The sequence below is a fragment of the Thermobia domestica genome, chromosome 1 (assembly GCF_964235325.1).
Source record: "Thermobia domestica chromosome 1, izTheDome1.hap1.1, whole genome shotgun sequence".
NCBI lineage: Eukaryota > Metazoa > Arthropoda > Insecta > Zygentoma > Lepismatidae > Thermobia > Thermobia domestica.
The window spans coordinates 39,922,412-39,947,972 of NC_137454.1; the positions used below are offsets into that span (position 1 = coordinate 39,922,412).

Consider the following 25,561-nt stretch of genomic DNA (forward strand, 5'->3'; position numbering starts at 1 on the left):
AAGCAAAAGAAAGCAAATTGAAAGCGCGCGGCAGTTCCTAGGCGTAGTAAAAAATTTTCCCGTTAGATGGGTCTAGAGATTTTACCAAGCCCAAGCGGTGTCCGCTTCTCAGCTGTTCTCGTTTGGTGCCTGCGAAATCGTTATGGTAGATTTAAAGGAAGAAAGACTATGTTCCCAATTGTGTTTCCTGCTTAAAATTTCGCCAACGGAAGCTTACCAAATGCTTTAACAGGCTTTCAATATGGATGCTATGAGCTGCACACAAGTTTTCGAGTGGTTTCGGCGTTTTAAACTTGATTAGATGAGTATTGAAGATCATGCTAGTTCTGGGCGCCCTACATGATCTAGAAAAAACGTAAACATTGAAAAGTCCGCAAAAAATCAACGAGAATTGTTGTTTTACGATTGATGAGCTCGCACCCGCGGATTTTGACTAAAGATTTAGAAATGAGATGTGTTGCCGCTAAGTTTATTCCTCATCTGCTCACACAGGATTAAGAAAAAAAAAGAACATTCTCCTGTATTTGAGCCAAGACTTGAAAAATCAAATTGAAAGTGATCCAAACATTTTGACCGATATCATAATATGTAATGAGATTTGATATTACGGATACGATCTTATACGATATCAAGCAAGGGTCTTGCCATTGGAAGATCCCATCTCTCCCGAACCAAAGAAAAACAAAAAAGAAAGAAAGAAAGAAACAAGCTAGACAAGTGAGGTCGAGTGTTAAGATGATAATTATTTTTTATGTTCGTAGAATTATTCACCAGGGATTTGTCCCTTACGTCAGACTGTTAACCAGCAGTTTTATTTGGAACTTTTCATACAATTGCAAAAGAATGTGAGGAGGAAACGATCAGAAGTGTAGCAAACAGGTGGCTGGTCCTTCAACATGAGAACGCCCCTCCACACACAATGACCTGTCTCTGAACAGCTACTAAGTCTCTCAGAAGTAGGCTATCGTTCCCCAACTTCCGTATTAATAAGTTTTTTTTTAATTTTTTTCTCTATTTCCGAGAATGAAAAAAATAAATAATAATAATAATAATTAAATAATAAACAAAATAGTTTTAACATGCAGTTATGAAAACTAAATAATAATCTATTTAAAAAGTAGTTCACAGCAAACCAAAACAACACAATACATAACCAAGTACAGTTGAGATCGTTCCTCTAGTCGCTGCCTTAACTTAGATTTCAGGGAAAATTGTTATTCTGGCAACATTGTAGTTTCTATGGATGGCAACACATAAATTTCTTCAGGTTCATATTTTGTGTTGTAGAACAACATTATCTACGATTGTGGTAAGTTGCATATCATTATATCCTTTCACTTCTAAATAAACAAGCAAAAGAAATCTTGTAAATTTTGCATTATTTTTAGTAAGCCAGGCTCTTAACTTACACTGAGAAAAACATTGTAGGTGGCGTACTTAGAAAGATAGGTCACATGCGTAATTTCTGTAGTTTTGGACAACGTACAGCAGACGTATAACTGAAAACGAATGTTTTATAATACTTTCTGTATAAGTGTTCCGTCTATACGTACTTTCAGTATGAAACAATGTAGGCGGTCAGGATCTCACATACAAATGGGCGTATATAACATACAGCTGACGAAGGTAACGTAAGTATACGCATGTGATATGCGGAAAACTGTTAGATGTGAGACATCCTGCAACGGCATGATGCAACATCTAAGGACAGTGCGTATGTAGCATATGAATAACGTATGCTCCATACTGATTTCTGTAGTAAGCAAGAGGATTCCGTATATTTGTACAATATACTGCTGTCCGGAGAACGGATTTTTCTCAGTGCACGAAAAAACTCGCACCTGAGAATTTTGACACAAAGCAACGCAGGTTTAACTAATTACATCGAAACCTACCATATACATGTTTCACTAACTCGTTTTCCAATTACTGTCACGTATAAAGTTTTGTATTTAATCTTTTGCAGCACCGCATCGCAATGTACCACAACGACAACGGGGAGCGGTGGCTCAGGAGACGAGGACGTTCCTTCTTTCAAAGTGGTAATGGTCGGAGCGGCAGGGGTTGGAAAAACAGCGCTTACTACGCAGTTTACCACATCTGAATACATGTGTGCCTATGATTCTTCGCTTGGTAAGTACAGGAAACTAACATTCTAAATCTTCATTTCCACACCTGACTTCTTTTTATTCACGAAATGTTTGTCATTTGTTGGATTTATCTTTTTAAAACAGTTTATATTGTATGCCAGAAACGTACGCAGGGAGTGGATCTTAGAGGTCCAGACCTTTTTCTATCAGAATTCCCGATTTCTTTGTACATTTCATATAAATTTTACGGGTGATTGTACAAATTTTAATATATAAAGGTAACCAAGACAGTTCTGTCGCTGTTCTTTCACCCATCACCTTCGAACATCCATATGTCACCTAACATGTACCTGGAAGATCAAAAGTATTCCCCATCAGCATCGATGACCTTCTGCCAACGTTCTGGAAGGCCATGGATTCCATCGCGGTAGAACTTGATGGGAAGTGAAGCTAAGAAATATCACGTGCATTTTACACCTATACTAAGGATTTGAACTGGCGTCTTCTAAGATGATTGTCCAAGGAATGGAACAGGTGATAATTGGACGGTGTAATGTCCGAGAAGTATGTCGGATTCAATAGTGTTTCCCATCCAAGTCGTAGAATGGTGTCCCGGGTCATCTTAACCACATGAGGCTTAGGTTGTGAAGAACAGGAGAACCCCTTTGCGATGCAAAAGTGCTGGCTCCAGAGTTTTGAGTTTTTCTTGAACACGGTTCAACTGCTAACAGTACACAGTTGCATTGATGCTCTGTCCAGCTGGTAGCAGCGATGCACGATTCCGCCAGCAGTTCACTAAATACAAAGGAAGGCCTTCTTCTGGTAAAGTGCTCCGTTTGAAATTGCGCGTAATGCTGCACACTACATCCTGTCACCTCTAACTCTTTTTCGATTTTTTGAAGATATGGGGGATTTGTAGGAAATCCCCTTCAAATGTAGTGTCTACTTTTAATAAGCATTTGTTTAAAACAATCAATGTTGTCTACTGTGTTGTCCGCTGTCCGGATAACGGATTTTTCTCAGTGTACGTAAAACACCAACAAGAACAATGTTTTATTATTATTATTATTATTATTATTATTATTATTATTATTATTATTATTATTATTATTAATATTATTATTATTCACAAAATTAATAGCGCTTTCTCAAATCTTCTATATATTTGCCTCAGAGGCTATTTTCAAATTATTAAGTATTTATTGTTCACATGTATATAGAATGCTGATTGATTTGAAATTATTACTTCATTAGCAATCAGGCTATATAAGTAGGCGTTAGTTAAAAGTGGAAAAAATGAAATAAAGATCTTCAGTTTAACGTCCCACGATTACGCCATTGAGGCTAAAGGAGAGCATAATTAAAGCAATTGAATGATAATGGAAGGATTGGTGGAACAAAAAAGTGGGAGGAAACGGAATTACCTCGAGAACACCCATGAGCACAATTGCCGACGATTAAACCAGAGACCCACACACCAAAGGTAAGCGCTCCAGGAGTGAGCCACTATGCTTCGCAGTTGAAAGTGGAGTCTGAACTGCAGTATTGGGTTCGCTATCCCGTCCGGAGTCGAACTCGGGACCTTATAAATCACAGATAAGGGAGCTAGTTACTAGACTAGACGGAGGAAGAAATATAGTAAAATTTCTCCTTTTATGTCCAATGAACATAATAACCTGTAGCAAAACGTCACGGATGCTTAATCAAAATGAATGATTATGGACGAATTGGTGGAATTAGGACGTGGGAGGAAACAGGAGAACCTCGCCGATGAACCTGATGAAAGAATTGAATTTTCCTGGCGACGTGATTTTAGTAAGTCTTCTCGGGCAACAATCTCAATAGAGACTCAGCTCTATCTAGTTGGCCATTTCTAGGAACAAAAACATACATTTAAAAAGCCATTTCTAGTAGCTACAACAACATCCAATCAGAAGCCAAATTCCTCAGCCAATCAGAAGCCAGCATTTTCCTCAGCCAAATTACAAACTCCCATTTATAGCTTTCCCCCTTTAAATAGTCACCATTTATTTATGCGCATATCTCTGGCCTCTTCATTACTAAACTCTGAAGATGAATGCGATGTCTGCATTCTAAACGTCGGATGTCAATACATTCACCTCGCTGATACCCCGAGAAAACTTACTAAAAATCATGAACGTGATATTGTCTATTAGAAACCCACATCGTCTGGGATGGGATCACAAGGACTTCTCGTACCAGAGAACTTTACCACTGAACTACTATGCTCCCTACTAGAAAGAAGGGCTTAGACATGTTCGTTCATCTTCTGTCCACGTAGTGCATCCTAGTTTTCCTTTCCTTTTATTTATTTTTTATGCTTTTTTTTATTATTCGTTCCGAGGCTATCATATCTTTTCGCTTAAAAGTGTAAACAAAAAGGAAAAAAATGAAATGAAATGCAATCTTTGAAGTTTTATTTCCCATGGTTATGCTGGCTAGGCTAAAGGAGACGGTGAGGATGAGAAATGAATGACATAAAGAAAGTGGGAGGAAACGGGAGAACCTTGAGGAAACCCACGCACACGGTGTTTGTCCACCACAGTTTACTTGGCGCGAGCTGGGGTCGAACCAGGAACCTCCATGCACCAGAGGTAAACGCTCTGCCACTGAGCCTCACTCCAAAACAAAGTGAGGTCACTTGAAGTTCTAATAATTTCCTAGTTTCTATTGATGTTCAATAAAATATTATTTCATAATATCGAAATAAACAGTAATTAGATACGAAACGTGTTATATATATGAACAAATTTATGAACTAATTACAGACCGGTAAGTTTTCTACTTGTTTACATGACATAATAATAAACTTCAGGAACTTGATATAGCAGCTGTTCCGCTTATTTAGAATATTTAATTAATTTTCATTAGTACTGTGGTTATTGTTTTGTGGTAAACTAATTTTATGTGTTTCTGTACATATTTAAAACACCAGTAATATTGCTTACGTAGATAAACATGACAAAAAATATATATAATTAAAGTTTTAATTAGTGTAGGATGTCAAAACACATAATTAGAATGTTTGAACTGTTTATTATTTCGTAGAACGTATATCAGCTTTCTATTTCATATTCTATTCTTAACTCTCTCACTAACACTTGTGAGATAAATAGTATACCAGTTTACCGCATTAACCAATTTCTCTCTATCAGCTGATATTGTCAACATGGGTGCTACAGTAGACCAACAATCAATAATTTAAAAACGAGAAACACAAGCTTAAAGCTTTTCGTTCTCTTCTGAGAATTATTTTACAACTCTCAACTTGTATGCTGCACTGTAAATTTTGTAGCAAAAGTTGATATTTATTTCTCAATTTTATGTTGTAGACTTTAGTTGATTAGACACTATTGCAATATTCCTTTATATTTATAAACAATACCCTTTGCTTCTCCACAAGGATCACAAGCAGTCAACGGTTGCCGACTCCAAAGAAATTCGAGGACTCGGGGAATAACGAAGAGACCCCTACAATCCCTCTACAGCCTCAGCCCCCAAATTTGGCTATAAAATAGCCTATCAAGAGGCAGCAATTCCTAATTTCGTCTTCAAGCTGCTCTGGGTGAGAGAGACTATCTAACGTCACCAATCTCCCGCTGCACTGAACAGCAAATATTAACTCACCTCTGCTCTGCTACAGACAGGAGATTCCTTTCCGTCTTTGTATTGCACTGGGCAGGAGACACTACTCTGTGCAGCTATGGGCAAGAGATTCCTTTCAATCTTCACGCTGCACTGAGCAGGAGATACGTAACCCAGCTCTGCGCTGCTGCGGACAAGAGATTCCTTTCCGTCTTTGTATTGCACTGAGCAGGAGACACCACTTCTGTCTGCTATGGGCAAGAGGTTGGTTCCTTTCCGTCTCCATGAAGCTCTGAACAGGAGACACCAAACAATAAAGACTTCCACGCTGCTCTGGGCAGGATTTCCAAACCCATAGAGAAAAGAATATTACTAAAGACATCTACTTATTTGTAGTACTATGTAGATAAACTTGTATAGAACTTCTTATAGTAAAGCATGAGAGTAAAGAAAACCCATGTACCGCTTCTCTATCATACATTACCTTATAGAAAGCAAGTCCACAATTCCTTGTGAAATAAAATGTATCTTTCTAAGGCATATGTTCTTTTAAGCACTTTGTTTCGCCTACTATCTCCTTCGTAAATTCTACAAACCCTATTCCCCTTTTTTGGTTTAGTACGATACCATGAAAAAAATCAGCGAAATGTTTAGTTTAACGTACTACACTTCAACGTGCAGTGAGAACAAAAAAATGAAAAATGAAATGAAATCTTTGAGTTTTACGTCCCACGGTTATGCCGAATAGACTAAAGGAGACGGTGATGATGAGTAATGAATGAAATGGTGGAGTGAAGAAAGTGGGAGGAAACGGGAGAACTCGAGGAAACCCACGCACACGGTGTTTGTCCACCACAAAGTTCACTCGGCGGGGGCTGAGATCGAACCCGGGACCCCAAGCACCAGAGGTGAAAGCTCTACCACTGAGCCACCGAGGCCCTGCACTGAGAACAATCGGAAAGTACGTACAGATGAAACACTTATACATTGAGTTGATTTTAGTTTAGCGTCCCTTTCAGCAGCGAGGCTATATGAGATGTGGACCTACTGATTAACGTGGAATCCGAACCACATGAGCTCCCACCGGGAATCGAACCCGGGTCTCCCACGCCAAAGGCGCGTACGCTAACCGCTTAGCCACGGAGGAGCTCAAAACACTTATACAGAAAGTATTATAAAATATGCGTTTTCAGTTATATGTTTGCTATACGTTAAGTCCAAAACATACTATTTTACGTAACATACGATTACGTACGCTACATACGATTATTTTTCTCAGTGTGTATGATTTATAGGAAATTTCAAAATTACTCTCGCTACTAGTCAGGAATACTAGTGTATTCGCCACTTTAACGGACGAAAAATAGTCTTGGACTCTACAACTTAAATACAGTAGGCGGCTTAAGACGATAAATGAAATTTAAAAGTATAAATCCTTTAGTGCAAATCCATTCTTGTAAATACTAAAAATGGATTTGATGGAATAGACTATGATATCTATACTTAACGATGTAAGCTTTTTAAGGCTAAATGAAAAATTGGTTCAAATGTAAGCAACTTTATATAAATATTCATGCTCAATCCTGGGTAAACGGTTAGCGTACGTGCCTTTGGCGTAGGAGTCCCGGGTTTAATTTCTGGCAGAAGTTCATCTGGTTCGGATCCAACCTTAAGCTGTAGGTCCTTGTCTCATATAGCCTCGCTGCTGAAAGGACATTAAACTAAGAATCAAATGAAATCAAATTTATATAAATATGCATTGAATTGTAAATATAACAATAAAGTAGTCTGTAAATTCAATATTAATAATATATAATTATATAACTACAGTAAATAACACATTTAAAGAACTCAACAAGGTTAAAGCAGGTATGGTTCAAAATTGTTCAATCAAGTATAATTAATGAATTAAGAAACATATATGAAGCAATGCATATATAAATAACTATATTATAGAGTATTTAAACATTACACTCACCAATTTACTTAATCGACATTCAAATAATACCAGGATACATACAACTTTTCCACTTTCCACATCACTATTTCGCGTAATTTTAGAAAGATTAGTTTTGACACTTACATGGTGTTAACATACGACCAGTTCAGTTTTGAAAAAGCTACTGGGTTAATCATCAAGATAGATTCCTAAGAAACAGACCAGTTGCAAAATCGAATGCTAGGGGAGCTACTGTAGCGATGTTCATAAACATAATTAATAAACTGAACTTTATCCTTTCCCCAAATACAAAATTCGTAACAATATTTAGGCCCGTAGCCTCAAGAAGACAGGCGCTTAATTCAAGTGACTAACTATGAAATAATTTGTGGAATGGGAATATAAGCAACATTTATAGTATTGTTTTAATGGATTCTTTTAATTTCCACTTATCAATAGACCACTTTGGGTATATAATGCAAAATAAGAAAAATCTTTAATTATTCCAAGTTGGGCACGAACCTACCAATACCCAACAGGGGTACAGATAAACCCCAGAGTATATTTTGCAAAAATAGTTTGTAGGAATCAAATAAGTTGCGACATTGCTACTAGTGCTGTTGAAATAAAGTGGGTTGTTTTCATCTCAGAAAGGACTGTAGTAAACCTTGGATACCTGTCACATAAAATCTACGTCAAAATGTAGCTATTGGCAAATTCATATCCCCACCCCCACCCAGGGTATTCAAGGTTTAAAATTGAGTGATTATACTTTAGGCCCATGCACACACGTAAAAAGATACAAAAGTAGTTTTCTCTGGGTAAAAATGAAAGATGGTTGAATAAATTCTGGGTTTCTCATTTATTTATCATTATAACATTAATTTCTGTCGTCTTTCAAAGTAAAAAATAATTAGGAAATTGGGATTAGGAATTAAATTTCTGGGCTTTTGGCATCTATGGCCATTTTAGCCCGTCACGTATGAGAGACGACGTTCCTCGGCGATTACACTGCCTGGGGAACTGGGGACGAAGAAAGGAATGGGGAAGCAAAGAAGCGGTTTGAGACCATTATGAGAGATAAAATCCCAGCATTTGCCAGGTGCCAGCAGGAAAACACAAAGAAAACCTCACTCAGAATGAATGATCTGGAAAAGCTTTTACACTTTTACGACTTAGTATCCCCATCGGGAATCAAAGCCGGGACTGCTCACACCAAAGTCGAAAGCGTTTGCGACTACGCTAGACAGAGCCACAAAAATAAAAAAAATTAATGAATAATTGAATGAGTAAATGATTGAATGAATAAATGATTGTGTCCCTTCATGGCCAAGTGGATAGTGTTCATGCCTTATGTACACGTAGTACTCAGCGACTTGATCTCAAGGATGGGTACTTGATTAGAAACCTCTAGCATTGGTTTTGACCCCTGTTTATAAATTATTCCGTCTCATGTAGTCTCGAAGCTAGGAAAAAGGGATATTAAATTGGGATCAATCAATGATTGATTGTTTGTTAATTATTCATTCCTTCAGTAGTTCTGTTCGTTTCTTTGGATGATTGCTTGGAGCTGAACGCTTGTTCTTTTAGCAAATCAGCTACATGAAACGTGAATTTACACTATAACGTGGGGAAGCCCACGGTTGTTCAGTGCTAGAGTGCTCAGATCTAGTGCGTGGGGTTCCTGGTTCGATCTCAGTTTCCACACAGCGAGATTTATTTAGAACAGTTACTGTGTGCGTAGGTTTTCCTAGGACTCTAGCACATTCCTAATTTCACCATTCCCTTCAAAAACCATCACCACCGCCTTCCTTAGGCTCAGAATACAATCGTGGTAAACGAAAAGAAACAACAATATAACGTGGGATACGAACTGTATTTAGCCGTACTGCAACGAGAACGCAAACCAAGATATTCCCCAACACGACCTCAAATCCTGGCCATTTATTCATAGACAGAATATGTACACTAAACTTTAAACCAATTACATTCTCTGTTATCTGTGTAAACAGTTTTATAATGTAACCATTGGATACCGTAGCCTTGATTGAATCTATTTCGTTTATCTTATCCCGAACATTATTACTATAGACATATGTTACGTGGGTAGCATTAAGCGGTTTGTTTCATCTAAAGAAGATTTCGCTTTCGGGTACACTTTATAGAGTATACTGTTATAACTACGTAAGTAGAGTAAAATCAAATTTCAAAGGAGGAACAGGACTGATTCTGAAAGACAATTTTATAATATTATATTATTAGTTCCTTGAGAATGATACGTAGAAAGTGGTTGTAACCTAGTTCAAGTTGATATTGAAAAAATGTCATTGTTAACGAGTATTTGTGTGTGTGTTAGAGGTATTTGAATCACTGATAAGACTATGTGTTAGAATCTTGTGTGTCACCGTTGGGAGAATGACAAATACCAATAGATACATCTGCTACATAACAACGGATTTTCACACTATTCTATGAATTTTAAAAGTAAATAAATAGTTAAATAGCTGTTTTTCAGCAGAATAAATAACTAAATAGTTCATTTACAGCAGAATAAATAGCTAAATAGCTCTTTTCCAGCAAAATAAACGACTAAATAGATCTTTTCAGCAGAATAAATAGGTCTTTTCCAGCAGAATAAACAGCTAAATAGATAGTTTCAGCAGAATAAATAGCTAGATAACCCTTCTTCAGCAGAATAAATTACTAAATAGCTTCTTCCGTCAGAATAAATAAATAAATAGCTCTTTTCCAGCAGAATAAACAGTTAAATAGATAGTTTCAGCAGAACAAATAGCTAGATAGCTCTTTTCCAGTAGAATAAATGGCTAAATAGATCTTTGCAACAGAAAAAATATCCAAATAGCTCTTTTCCAGCAGCATAACTAACTAACTCTATGGTCTATGGAACCCGGAGATTCAATGCCGCGTTCACAAAAGCTCTCCACTGACTTCTATCCTTAGCTAACTGCATCCAGTTTCTACTTTGTATTCCTATATCTGCGAGATCTATCTTAATATTGTCTTCCCATCTGCGCCTAGGTCTTCTTAATGGTCGTTTTCCGATTGGTCTTCCAGTCAAGACTTTGAAAGCGTTTCTACTTTCTTCCATTCTAGCTACATGACCCGCCCACCTAAGCCTCCTAGACTTCACGACCCTAACAATGTTGGGTAAACCATATAAATTATGTAGTTCCTCGTTATGAAGTTTCCGCCATTCCCCATTCCCGTTCCTCTTAGGTCCGAATATTCGTCTCAGGATCTTGTTCTCAAATACTTTCAGTCTATGTTCTTCCCTCAGAGTAAGTGACCATGTTTCGCAGCCATACAGAACAACAGGCATGATTACCGTTTTGTATATTTTAAGCTTCAGATTCCTCGACAGAATTCGCGACGACAAGAGAATTTGAACCGAATAGTAACAGTAATTCCCTGCTTTTAGTCTACATTTAATTTCTTTGTGAATATGATTTTCCTGTGTTAATATTGATTCTATATATTTGAAAGTATCCACTTTATCAAAAGTATTATTTAATATTTTAACGCATCCATAATTTGTTGTATTACGGTCCCGACGCACTTCCATGTATTTAGTTTTCTCTGCATTTACTTCTAAACCCATGTCCCTGCAAGCGTTTAATAAGATCCCTGCATTTATCTCTATTGTTCTCCTATCATCCCCTATATTATCCCCTGACTTATCTTTTCCAGCAGCATATATAGTTAAATAGATCTTTTCCAGCAGAATAAATAGCTAAATAGATTTTTCCATCAGAATAAATAGCTAAATAGCTCTTTTTCAGCAGAATAAATAAATCGCTTCTTCCAACATAATAAATAACGAAATAGCTCTATTCCGGCAGAATAAATAGCTAAATTGCTCTCTTCCAACAGAATAACAATTATCAAATATATCTTGTAACTAATGACATGCTTTTCAGAGCTATAAAAAATTGTTTCTATCAATTTTGCCAAAAATTACGCAAGAGAACATACGGAACTTAAGTACTCTTTAAATTCAACTCAACTGTCACGAATATTGTTTCCTACTTTTTATGTCACTGAGATATAATACCTGATAACTATGCAACCGAAATTACTTCAGAAAGTTGTTGGTTGCCTAACATCTCAGGAAGCTATGGAAACTACTTCAAATGTTCAAACACGTAGAAATCTTCAGATTTAAACAAGCGACTTTTGTTTCACAAGGTGAAATTGTGGTAGACTTCCAAATTACACTAATTTAATGCTGAAATCTGAAGTACTAGGTTTGTAACTTCCGTTTGCAATATAGTAATATGATCAGAGAAGGAATCTGTTTTCCGGACGTGGATTTTTCGCTATCTCTTACTATTATAGTAGTCAATATTGAAACCGGAAGTTACTCTCGTTTCATTACTTCCGGTTGCAGAAGAAAAACAAAAACGCCTATGCTATATAATACAAATATATTACTATAAAAAAATCACGAATATCTTTCTACTAATCTCAAAATGGTTATTAAGTATATTTAATCATTATTATGGTCTAGAGAAGTAACCAAAAGCTTCAAAAATAGAAGAAGGTGTAGGCAAAATTAATAATAACATATCACTTGTAATTTAAGTATTTTAATTCCAAGTAATTTCCATAAATAGGGATGATACTGAAATTTTCGGAGAACAAAAGAGCTATTTAGATAAGCTTTGACTTAAAATGATCTTCAAAGAAAGATTTGTTTTTTAAAAAATTATTTCTGTAGGATATGCTAACGATTTGCAAACGCTGGAATGAATCTTTAGTTTTCAGATTCGAAACTCTTATATCCTTAGATATTTATTTCATGAATTGAGGTTCTCAAACACTCAGTAAATTAAAATTGAATTGGAATCAGAAAGGTTCTATATATTTTTAAATATATAACACTAATCTTATCAACGACTCTCTACATCAAGTTGTTTCTGGAAAATATTTAGCCAGAATTTACTCGTTTAGATGTTGTTAATATAGTCGGAGAATGGATATGTAATGCACACATTTTTGTGACGAATGGAAGAGATAATATTGTGAGGTGAAAGTGTTCATTCTTTAAGGTATGTTTAAATGAATCCCAAAGAAAATTCCGGGTAGAATTTTTTTTTCTCCACAAGCTTTCACGTCGATAATGACCTGAACCAAGAAGATGCGTTGTCGCCATTATTATTCAACTTTGTCCTGGTATATGCTATAAGGAAAATAAAAAATAGCAACCAAGGCGTAGACTTGAATGGTGTTTATCAGGTTATGGCGTATGCTGATGATATAAATTTAATAGGGGGTGATAGGAGAACAATAGAAAGAAGTGAAGATGTTTTATTAAACGCTTGCAGGGATATAAGTTTAGAAGTAAATGCAGAGAAAACTAAACACATGGAAGTTCGTTGGGATCGTAATACTGGAAATTATGGATGCGTTAAAATATAAAATAATACTTTTGTAAGGTGGATACTATCAAATATCTAGGATCAGTATTAAAAGACGAAAACCATATTCACGAAGAAATTAAAAGCAGGGAATTCGTGTTATTATTCAGTTCAAAATCTCTTGTCATTGCGAATTCTGTCGAGGAATTTGAAGCACAAAATATATAAAATGATAATCATGCCTGTTGTTCTGTATGGTTGGGAAACAGGTCGCTTAATCTGAGGGAAGAACATAGACTGAAAGTATTTGAGAACAAGATCCTGAGACGAATATTCGGACACAATAGGAATGGTAGTGGGGAATGGCGGAAACTTCATAATGAGGAACTACATAATTTATATGGTTTAACCAACATTGTTAGGGTCGTGAAGTCTAGGAGGCTTAGGTGGGCAGGTCATGTAGTTAGAATGGAAGAAAGGAGAAACGCTTTCAAAGTCTTGACTGGAAGACCAATCGGAAAACAACCATTAGGAAGACCTAGGCGCAGATGGGAGAACAACATTAAGATGAATCTCGCAGAAATAGGAATAGAAAGTCGAAACTGGATCCAGTTGGTGCAACGTGCGTTAAGTAATGCCAGTCCAATATCGCAACGTCACTGGTCGAGAAAGAATGAATAGTCCCCTCAACAATTAATTTACTGGCAGAATTTATGTTAGAATTGCATGGAACAATTGATCCTTTCAAAATAGTTATATATGCATAAAGATCTAAATCGAAAATCATAACCTTTGGATTGCTGTAATATTATTAAACGATCAAAAGGTGAAATGATTAAGCAATGTTCTAAATAATGCGATTTTAATTACAATTTTTCTAAAACTTATATCGAACAACAACAGTATAACTATTTCCAAAAAATGAGTAATTTAACAAATTATCCAATTTAAATTCCATAGACATGAAAGCAATCTCCTAATATGATTGATATTTCGAGCATTTAACTAATTGATTTTTACAAGGCACTCTCCTTTAGAAGCAAGTTCAATCATGAAAACCAGGATATAATACTATACATTCTATTGAAAACCTATTTTACCACTAATTTCAAGAATAATACATAAAATTTAATAAAATAACCCTCACCAAATACAATTCTTAACTGGTATCACACCACAATATTAATTTTGCCTTTTCTAGTTTCGCGAACAATTGCTTTAAGATAACTATTATATCCAAAATTATATATTCACTTTCCACTAAACCCGTTATTACAGACTTTTGTTCCGACCAGTTTGATTTCAGCTTCACAATTGAAGCTTATAACTCGTGACGTAACTTTCGAATAGATATAGTTCTGTAGATTGCCACAACAGCACTATAGTCGGCTTATCTCCCCGACATTTATACAATTCAATATGCTAATTGTTTTAACTCATTATATTGGCTAAGGGTGGAAGTCACTGGAGAGCTTTTGTGAACGCGGCATTGAACCTTCGGGTTCCATAGTCCATAGAATTAATTAGTTAGAAAGTGTTCATTAGTAAGTAATATACTGTCACACAAAAAGGACATACAGTATTTTATATTGATTTTGTGAATTGTTGATAGTTTGTTAGTCAGTTGCCATATAATATTTCTGAGCGTACAAAATTGCAATCTGTAATTTGATCGGTTAAGATGTATACAGAAGACAATCTATAATAATTACATGTGTATAACATATGAATGTAGTCCCTAACCACATTAATGTGAAATAGAAAAATGGTGCTACCATAGTTGTACCTTACCAGTCTCAGAATTAACACGGAGAATCTGTGAGGTTTGATGAAAGATGTTATTTATTTATTTATTTATTTATTTACTTATTTATTTATTTACGAACACAATTCCAGATGCAGCTCAACGACAGTTTACACTGCAATATCTAACAAATCTAAGAGATGAAACATAATAATAATAATAATAATAATAATAATAATAATAATAATAATAATAATAATAATAATAATAATAATAATAATAATAATAATAATAATAATAATAATAATAATAATAGAAGTAATAGGAACAACAACAAAATAACAAGATGTAAATGACAACAAGAAGGTTGATAATAGCTGAGTAAAGTTTATCCTCAAAGATGATGTCGTAGTGCTGAGTTATATGCAGCTTCAGAATTAAATAAATCTATGGATGTATATTACATTTCGTTGTATAGTTCAGAAAGCCTGTAGAACAGAGAACGTTGAACTATTGAAAGTCTAGGTCGTACTGTATGTAAAAGATATGTGTTGAGCAGTGGCGGCGATTGGACGTTAAAAGTGGGAGGGCAAGACATGATCTGAATATTTGTATATCAATGTTAATATACAAATTTCCCTGGTTGAAACTATATACATTAATAGACCATTTCAGAAAAGTGGGGGGGCAACTGCCCCCTTTTGCCCCCCTAATCGCCGCCCATGGTGTTGAGTGTTTGTCTGAAGGGGATTCGGAAATACAATTTTGAGAGTAGTGTTTCGGACCTGAGTTGACTATGTATGAGTTTATACAGATATTTGAGGTCACTGATTTTATGACGAGTGTCAGGTAGTTGAATATTTAGTGTTTGTAGCAGTTCATGTTTTGTCATTAGACGTGTGCGAGATGCTCTCGGCCGTACTATTGCAAAAAAGAAGTTTAGCCAGGATATGTTTTATAGGAGCTGCCATTGTCCAGATAGCTGAACAATATTCCAATTTAAAAGAGATTATTGTCTTATAGAAAGTTGTTAAGGAACAGATTTCTGTTTCTCTATTTCTGTTAATCTGTACAGAGGTCCTAGAAGACGCATCGAGTCCTTAGTGATAGTGTTTATATGTTCTGCGAAAGTTTGTTTTGAGTCAAAAGTAACTCCGAGATCCTTATGACTAGTTACTCTCGTACACACTTCATTTATGTTGTATGAAGTGTGTATCATATTTTTCTTTAGGAATATTATCATGATTTTACTCTTATCGGGATTGACTTTTAGGAGCCATGTGTTACACCAGGAGGAAAAATTATCTATGTCGTTTTGAAGTAGCTCAGAATCTTCTATACTGTTCGCTTCTCTGAAGATTTTGCAGTCATCTGCAAATAATATTTAATAGGATGCTGCTGAAATTTGAGTTGAAACAACTAATCAGGTCATCCATGTACAATATAAATAAGAGTGGTCCAAGTACACTTCCCTGTGCTACTCTCGAAGTTGCAGATAGAGGGTTAGAAATCAAAAATGAAAATGAAATCTTTGAGTTTTACGTCCCACGATTATGCCGGTTATGCTAAAGAATATAAAGGTGATGATGAATAATGAATGAAATGGTGGAATGAAGAAAGTGGGAGGAAACGGGAGAGCCCCGAGAAAACCCACGCACACGGTGTTTGTCCACCACAAAGTTCACTTGTCGGCGGCTGGGATCGAACCCGGGACCCCAAGCACCAGAGGTGAACGCTCTACCACTGAGCCACCGCGGCCCAACAGGTTAGAAATCAATTCCACCAAGACAACCCTATGGGTGCGACCTTACAAGTAGCTATTCAACAAAGATGTGCGAAAAGGACGGGTAGGAAAGGCATCTGAAGTTATTGTTAGACGACGATACATTAATCAGTGATCGTAAAGACAATTTTAAGCCCTGAATGAGTATTGCGTAGTATCTATATGAGATAGAATAAAGTGTAGTGGCGTAACAAAGAATGGGAGCCTAATGCAAAACCTCAAGTAATTGGACTCTACATTTTTCTCTTAGTTTAACATCTCACTTATTTTCAGAGGAATAAAATGGTGGAATGAAGAAGCCTTGTTTTTAGGAATTCAGCGCCTAAAGTTTGGGCACCGAAGCTAAGCGAGACAATGTTAGTGGGATGAATAATAATAGCGGAATGATGAAAGTGGGAAAAAAACAATAGAGTCCCAAGAAAACGCACGCACATCGTGTTTTCCACCATAAAGTTTACGTAAAGGGAATTAGGATGGAATGACAAAATGGGAGGGAATGAAAGAACCCAGAGAAAAATGTAAATAGTGCTTGTCAACGACTAAGCCCATTTGGCGCGAGCTAGTATCGAACCAGGGACACCACACACTCAAAGGTGAGAGCTCTACCACTAATCAACCTTAGCACTCGCCCTTCAATATTGGTGTACCTAGCCTTATTCATAAAAATATATACAGAAAGTATCTACTTGTATATACCATATGTATACTGTGGCGGAAATACGATATCTTCCCTGAGTCAGAATCAGAAACATTCTATATATTTCAAATATTTTACATTAATCTTATCTATAGCACTTATTTTCAAGGATTTTTTGCAAGCAATTTATCTAGAAGTTTATATTTTGGGTGTTATAATTATAAAGTTGAAAACGAATATATGCGAACCAAACATTTTTTTAGGTCACTGCTAACAGATAAGGTAGTTTTGCATGTTGACTCAGGGATTTTAAACGAGATAGAGAAAGAAGACTTTTTTGCATTTATCTCTGACTGTTGACATCCACCAACGCTTAATAAATAACCTACATACGGCTTTATTTACGTAAAGATTTTTCCTGGTTTGTTATTAAAATCTTCATAAGCACACTACATAGTGAGTTTATCAGGCTTTTCTCTATCGTTACGAAGAAGAAAGTCATCAAAATCTTGGAAAGGCATTGCTAAGGAATTTAAGAAATCTACAAGGGACAAAACAAATCTTTACTTCTTTCTTGAGGTTTTTTTAAGCTTATGAACTGTGCTATGTACAGAGTTATTATAAATGGTTTAAGCGACTTCATAAATTTACTGTAGCTCTAGTAATTGAGATATTGTAATAAAACTCAACAGTAACATAGAAAAACTCAAAAAGTTTTGTTTGTTGTAGGTGTACTTCAGATTTCTCTCACGAGAGTGCAGCAGTGAGCAGTGAGGCAAGATGGCGGGAGGCGCCGAGAAAGCATTTCATGTCATGGCCTTCACGCTCTCCTGACCTAACCCCATACGTAGACCTTTGTTTTTTTGTGCGTGGGGTTATGTGAAAGATTGAGTGTTCGCACCTCCTCTACAAGCAAACCTGACAGAACTGCGAGCCTGCATCAACAATGCTTTTGAACTCATTGATAGGGACATGCTGCGCCGGGTGTGGGAAGAACTTGATTTTCGACTTGATGTCTGTCAAATCACTAAAGGGGCACATATCGAACATTTGTAACTGGTGACAAAAACTCTTTGAATTTTTCTATATGTATGAAAAAAATTATCACAGTATATACAGCAATACAGTTATTATAGAGCTGTGAAATAGTTCCAATCATTAATAATAATAATTTACATAAAATACGAGAATTACTTTTTCAAGTAAGGTCTGCTTTAAATATTGTTTGAAATTTCACACGTCCTTGAGAATCAGTGCTTTCGCAGGCACCCGGCACTCTTTGCATATAATCGGATATCATATGCATTCAGGGCGCCAGTCTGTAGCCTTCCTAGTGTGATGTTAACAACAGGTTTAAGAAAATCCAGTGGCCTATCGACTGTGAAATACGGTCGGTCATTCGGTACCTTACACGGCATGTGTATATGATTCTGCTGTTTGTACATATTGCCCCCTTTTCGTACACTTATCAATTCTTCTTGAAACAAACTTCAGATTAGTTTTAGAAATGAAATGGAAATGAAATCATCCAGTTTAACGTTTCACAAATATGCCGTTAGTTTTAGAAATGAAATGGAAATGAAATCATTCAGTTTAACGTTTCACGAATATGCCGTTAGTTTTAGAAATGAAATGGAAATGAAATCATTCAGTTTAACGCTTCACGAATATGCCGTTAGTTTTAGAAATGAAATGGAAATGAAATCATTCAGTTTAACGTTTCACGAATATGCCGTTAGTTTTAGAAATGAAATGGAAATGAAATCATTCAGTTTAACGTTTCACGAATATGCCGTTAGTTTTAGAAATGAAATGGAAATGAAATCATTCAGTTTAACGTTTCACGAATATGCCGCTAGTTTTAGAAATGAAGTGGAAATGAAATCATTCAGTTTAACGTTTCACGAATATGCCGTTAAACTAAGGGAGACGATGATTAAGGCACGTGAATAATGATGAAAGGAATGGTGAAATGAGAAAGTTGAAGGAAACAAGAATACCCCCAAGAAAAGCCATGAACACTACATACTTACCTGCCCGGTGACTGAACCAGGGACCCCACGTACCAGAGGTAAGCGCTTTACCACTGAGCCACCGTGTCCCCCCCCCCTAAGATTAGTTTTAAGTTTGTGGAAGACACTCGTAGCATCTAAAACAAATGCAACGTATTGACATTTAAACAAATGGCAAATTCTAACCAAAATCGTTTGCATAAAATATTTATTCTATTCGTAAAAAAATAAAATAAAATATGAGGTAAAATTGTTTTATTTTTCGTTGCTTTCAACCTAAAAATGTTAACAGAAATGTTATAAAGTGAAGTACTTTAACATCGATCGATGAGATGGTGTTTTACTAATGTACTAGGCGTTTGAGCAGTTCTCCCAATGGACTTGGCAGGAGAAAAATATTATTTATGAAGCTGAAGATGGAGCAGCATGGTTTGTAGCCTGTAGACGAAGCTCGTCTCTGTCTAATCCACGAATACAAGGAAAGGGATTAGGAGAGTGACAAGGAACATAACTACTGTAGATGCTATTTAGCTCTGATATATTTATTTATTTTCTCTAGGCAACGAAGTAGAGTTGGCCTGGTCCGCGTTATCAGGCTAAGAATACGAGGGGAAAAACCATCGCGCGCTCAATTCCCATTTCAGTGCTGGATATATAAACATCCATAGTTTTATCGCCTTATTAATCAAAGTGAAAACACAAAAACGGAATAAATTAGAATAGAATAACAAAAATATAAAATAAAGAAAACTGCCTATGTACACTCATGCCCAAAATTATTGTCGCATGTCTATAAAGATGTTGTTGTAGGAATATAATTTCATAACGAATTCGCTCAGTATTTCTTATAATGTTAGTATGTGTACAATTGGTAAAGACAAGTATGTGGCAAATTTCATGTCAAAGGAGCAGTAAATAAGAACAATAAAACGAAAATAAAAGTTTGTTGTTCATTTAGCAACATTTTGTTTAACTGATTCTAATTTTCATATTTATAATTCTTTTCCTATGAAATTTACCACAAATATACATTTCGCAATTATACACATAGTATCAGTATTAAAAGTACCCTGCAAAAATCACTATCAAATAATATTTTTACAAGAACACAATTATAGATATGCGACAATCATTTTGGACATGAGTGTACATTACTTTGTAATAAATAAATCAGTGTTGGGAAAATTTGACAAAACTTCTTAGTTCAACATTTGTACACTTTCTGAATAGAATAATACTTCTTTAACAGGGAAGTGATTAATGTAGCATGAAAATTTGATCTTACACTTCATCAATTACTCTTTCTCTTCTAGAAATGTTCTAGTTTTATTATTTTTTCTTCAAAATATAAGTGTAAGTATTTTACAATTACTAATCGTCTTTTCCGGTAAAGAATAATACTTGTCCAAATACTACAAAGACGTAGTGCCTTGTAACATTAGACCCTAACGCCAAAGTTTAGCCTCCTCCCAACAAGAGATTCTGGGTGTTTGTCTGATTAGCGTTACCTACTGAGACGCTTGGTGTTAAGAGTCTTTATCCCGGCGAAATTAAAATACCGCTAATTTTACAGTAATTATGTGATATCTTCAAATAGATAAAAGATAATCGAAATGTGGAACAAGAGCGCCCTAGACAATATCATTTTACATGAGAAACCGTTATCATGTCTCACTTATCTGCTTTCGATTTCGAGCCATTTTGAAAATCGGCATTTATTTTCGCGTTTCTAAACAGCTGAAAACGGAAAGCCACTAAGTGACTTGAGATAACGGTACCTCACGCAAAATAATATTGTCTAGGGCGCTCTTGTTCCATATTTTATTATCTTTTATCTATTTGAAGATATCACATAATTACTGTAAAATTAGCGGTATTTTAATTTCGCCGGGATGAAGACTCTTAATTATAAGGATAGAGTGTCGAAAATAAACCACTGTTTGTTGAGCATGGTTTTGACATTTTCGGAAAAAAACTTCTCATTGTTTAACATGCCTAAAATTGTCTTGTCAAGCGAATTTGTTAGGTCAAATCATCATTGCAGGTCACTTTCCGCAACTGAGAAGCTTCCATACTCCATGTACTTTCGCTAACCACTTCGTCTTCAAGGACGATTTTTCTGTTTTTATATCGTTCATTAATTGTAGTCTTCTTCGCCCTCTCCCTCTCTTTCCTGCTACCATGCTCTTTATAACGTCCCTATGATACACTTCCTTCTTAGTTAGTGTCCCATCCAGTGTCTATTCCTTTTCTTAATAATATAAAAATTGTTCTTTTCTCTCCCACCATTTGTAACACTCTCTCATTCGTTTTGTGCTCAACCCAGCTAATTCTCTCCGTTCTTCTCCACACCAACATTTCGAAAGTTTCTAGTCGTTTTCCATCATTTTTGCGTAATGTTTCAACCCCATACACTACAATACGCTTCACAGGAAGCTCTTTTACTCAGCTCTTTATTGAAGGTCCCACAAAATACACACTTCCTCCTAAAGACTCAATACACATTAATCTCAATGTCAAATCAAAACACATTAATTACATTTGCACCAATTTTGTCGTAAACTTGTCAAGCCATCTGAAAGAAATAATAGTTTGCAGATACGTAGAAACTTCACGAACAGAAAGTTCACATCTGAAGTCATAACAGGTTCGTTTTTTCCCTATTTTAAATGCCATTTATACAGGCTCTGTTTACGTAAAATGTTATTCTCTGAATTCAATAAGTTACGAAGTTATAATTAAGCAACTGATGTCGCAGAAACTTAATTTATTTACTATTCTGATTTCGTTTCCAATTAGCAATTGTAAATCAAGTAAATGTTAAAAAAAGAAAAGTAGGGAGAAATAATAAGTGATAGGCTTTTTCTTTACAAAATCATTACAACTAACATGACTAATTCAAAAATTTTCTTGACGTGGTTGAAAGACGTAACTCCCAAAAAAGTTTTAATGATGTTTACGAGTACTACGTAGATAACTATAGAAAAAAATTAAAGATATATTTAAAAAAAAAAAGTAAAATTAGTTGCAAGAAATAACAATAGATGTTGTTCTTATTTCAAATTCTCTATGAGGGTGTTCAATAAATTTTGTTTTCGGAAGAGTTCTAGATCTTGTCCCGGATTCGATTCCCGCTAGAGGCACTGAGTCGAAAAAAGTGTAAAAGCTTTTTCAGGCAAGCCATCCTGAGTAAGGGTTTTCCTGGGTTTTCCTCCTTCACAAGGCAAATGCCGTAATGGTACCTAACAAATAGGTACCAGAACGCTTCCTTCCTTCCTTTTCCTCGGATAATGTGATCCCCGAGAGACGTCATCCCTCATATGTTAAGGGCAAAATGGTCATAAATGCTGAAAGCTCAAAAGTGTAATTCCTAATCCTAATCGTAGAGGACCTTCAATCTGTTTCGGTTACATCTAAAGAAGCTCATAAGAGTAGATTAGATTTTGTAATTTAATTTTATTGATAGCGAGATAATGTAATGGCGAACTAGAAAAATGAAATCTTTGAGTTTTACGCACCACGATTAAAGGCTAGGTTAGAAGAGACGGTGATGATAAGAAATGAATTAAATGATGGAATGAAGAAAGTGGGAGGAAACGGGAGAACCCCGAGGAAACCCACGTACACGGTGTTTGTCCACCACAAAGTTCACTGGACATGAGCAGGGATCGAACCAGGAACCAGAGGTGAAAGCTCTACTACTGAGCCACCGCGGTTTCATGGGGAACTGTAGAACGGTCAATATTGTGAGAATTGATCTTGTATAATGGTCTAAGATCGGGCTCTTGATTCGAAGTTCACATTAATACGTGGACGCCTTGTTCATAACCTCGATATTACATCAGGACGTGTGTGTGAGGTCCCTGGTTCGATCCCCATCTAAGTACGTTTGTGGTGTACATTGTGTCCATGGGTTTTATCGGAAGTACTTTCGTTTCCTTCATCGAGTAATTCTTCCATCATTCACTTGCCTTAAATCATCCGTCTCCATTACCTTTAAAGATGTAAACGTGGGATTTTAAACTGAATAATGTTTCTGATGAGACGAAACAAGACTAAAAATAAGGTTCTCTCGTCTCGTCTCTTAAATTTTGTATGATGTCTTTTCTCATCTTGAATCTCGAAAAGCTTTTGCACAAAATATATGTACATTCTTTTTTTTCTTTTTTTTTCCAAATTTCATCTATAAGGTACCATAATCCTTCCACGTCATGAGAAATTCACGAATGAGTTCCCCCATTTGCCGACAAGAGAAGAAACGTGAAGGTCGTTTCTTGATTATCTCTTCTATAGATACAGTTCTGGAGATTCAGTTGCAGTTTCTTGCAGATTTCTGAAGGTTGCACTGACAAACGTTCTTTTCCCTTGACCTACAGAAAGTCTTCTCTCCACGACCACGTTATAATTATTTCTTTTTTCAAGCTTGCGATTATTTCTCATTCTAACAACTTGTCCCGTTTATTTCTTTTAACATCACTTTTCCTTCAAAATTCTCTCTTCGAATATTACCACCATATTTACTTCCTTCTATAGTGCAGATCTCACATCAACGCAGGGAAATCGTACAAAATTATATTTTTTACAATAAAACATAAATATAGATAATAATGTCTTTGATAAAAACTAATTGCGCAAAGGTACATGGCTCATCTATTGCGCAATGGTACATGGCTCATCTATTGCGCAAGGGGTATCTGATTCGATCTCAGGGTGATATGAGTTCAAAGTAGATAATATTGAGTCCGTGTATTTCTTTGTCGTTCTCTAGTTTCTTTCAAAATTCTCATTCCACGAATTTTTCATTATCATTTAGTTGCTTTTAATCATCTTTTAGCCTGAAGGGCATAAACGAGGGACGTAAAACATTTTTCATTTCAGGCTTTCCAAACCATGTAACCAACCACTGAGCCACATACAATTTTTTTCTCGAAATATATAATATCCAATACAAAATTGTTCAGTAAATATATACTACATTATATATATATATATATATATATATATATATATATATATATATATATATATAACATAATGTTGAACCTTAATATTTCGTGTGTAAGATTTGGTAATATGAAACGTAAAACTTTCTTGTTGCGCATAGTTTTTAATGTGGTACAGAGAGAGACGGAGAGGTGTCTTTTTAACTAAAATTTTAATTTCATTGGTATACATTTTTTCGTGTCACAAGATCAAAACATTCTGTTTCTGGAATATAACCTAGGGATTCGTTCCTGAATCCATATTTAATTACGGAATGTTTCTATTGGCCTTAGTTTTCATATATGCGAATTGCAGCTTTCGTAAAAATGAATTTTTCATTAGGACATGGTCTTGACACAATAGTTACTTTGAGTAAAGTGTTTAAAAACCGATGTTTCTACACAAGGAATCAAAAGTGAAGCGGTGACACTCTTGGTTAGTACGCTTACCTTTTGTACTGGGGTTTCAAATTCGATCTCTGTTCAGACTTTTTTTTTCACCATTGCTTAAAAGTGTGTTTCGGAACCCACATTTGAAGTCCCGTCTCATATAGCTGAAAAGGAGGTTAAACTGCAAAATTTAATTAAACAAAAGAAAATCAAAACAATGAGCAACGTAGAAGTAAACAAATGTTAATTAGAATACCTAAAAAATGTTTCCTTCCCTATTTTCTGCGAAACTTTGTCTCAGGAACGTCTCGTTGTAATGTCCAGCAGTAGTCGGACAACATTGCTGCACTCCACTTTCATTGTTGACGTTTTTCCATTAGAGAAATATCCTGATGAAACCATTTACCATGTTTGTCACTGATGGAACCAAAGTTATCAGGGAAGAATTCCAAATGATTGTTCAGAAAATGTAGTTAAAATGGCATGCTACATCCCATTCAATGGTAGGATCCCGCGAGTTCATGTACAATATCACGACAATCCTCTGCCTTATGCTTGCCTAAAACTTCTTGCTGATACTTATAAAAGATATACATGCCTATTCTTCAACATAGTTCAACAAGTCGACGAAATTCTCATCATTTATTAATTCCTTAATTTGCAATCCTACAAATATTCCTTCCTAGCATCACTAATATTTGACGAATTTTTGTTACAAATACATTAACCCATATGGTGATTAGTTCATAGTTTTTTACTTTAGATAGATAGATAGATAGATAGATAGATAGATAGATAGATAGATAGATAGATAGATAGATAGATAGATAGATAGATAGATAGATAGATAGATAGATAGATAGATAGATAGATGTAGTTACACATCTTTAAGGTCAGTAAGAAAAATGTTCATCACATATTATATCCAGCCAACAGTTTATTGCGAGAAGACAATTTTTTCCACAATAGTTTTTTGTCCTTGCTGTCCTACTTGCAGCAC

The 25,561-nt window shown here is 35.6% G+C and overlaps 1 protein-coding gene across 1 annotated transcript in view; it reads left to right on the top strand.

Annotated features, from left to right (window-relative positions):
• LOC145666001 (uncharacterized) overlaps positions 1 to 25,561 on the top strand; it is a 258,937-nt gene that overhangs the window by 111,083 nt on the left and 122,293 nt on the right. Inside the window, exon 3 of the mRNA XM_081733108.1 lies at positions 1,967 to 2,133. Coding sequence (XP_081589234.1) covers positions 1,967 to 2,133 — 167 coding nt within the window. The remainder of the gene's footprint in view (positions 1 to 1,966; positions 2,134 to 25,561) is intronic.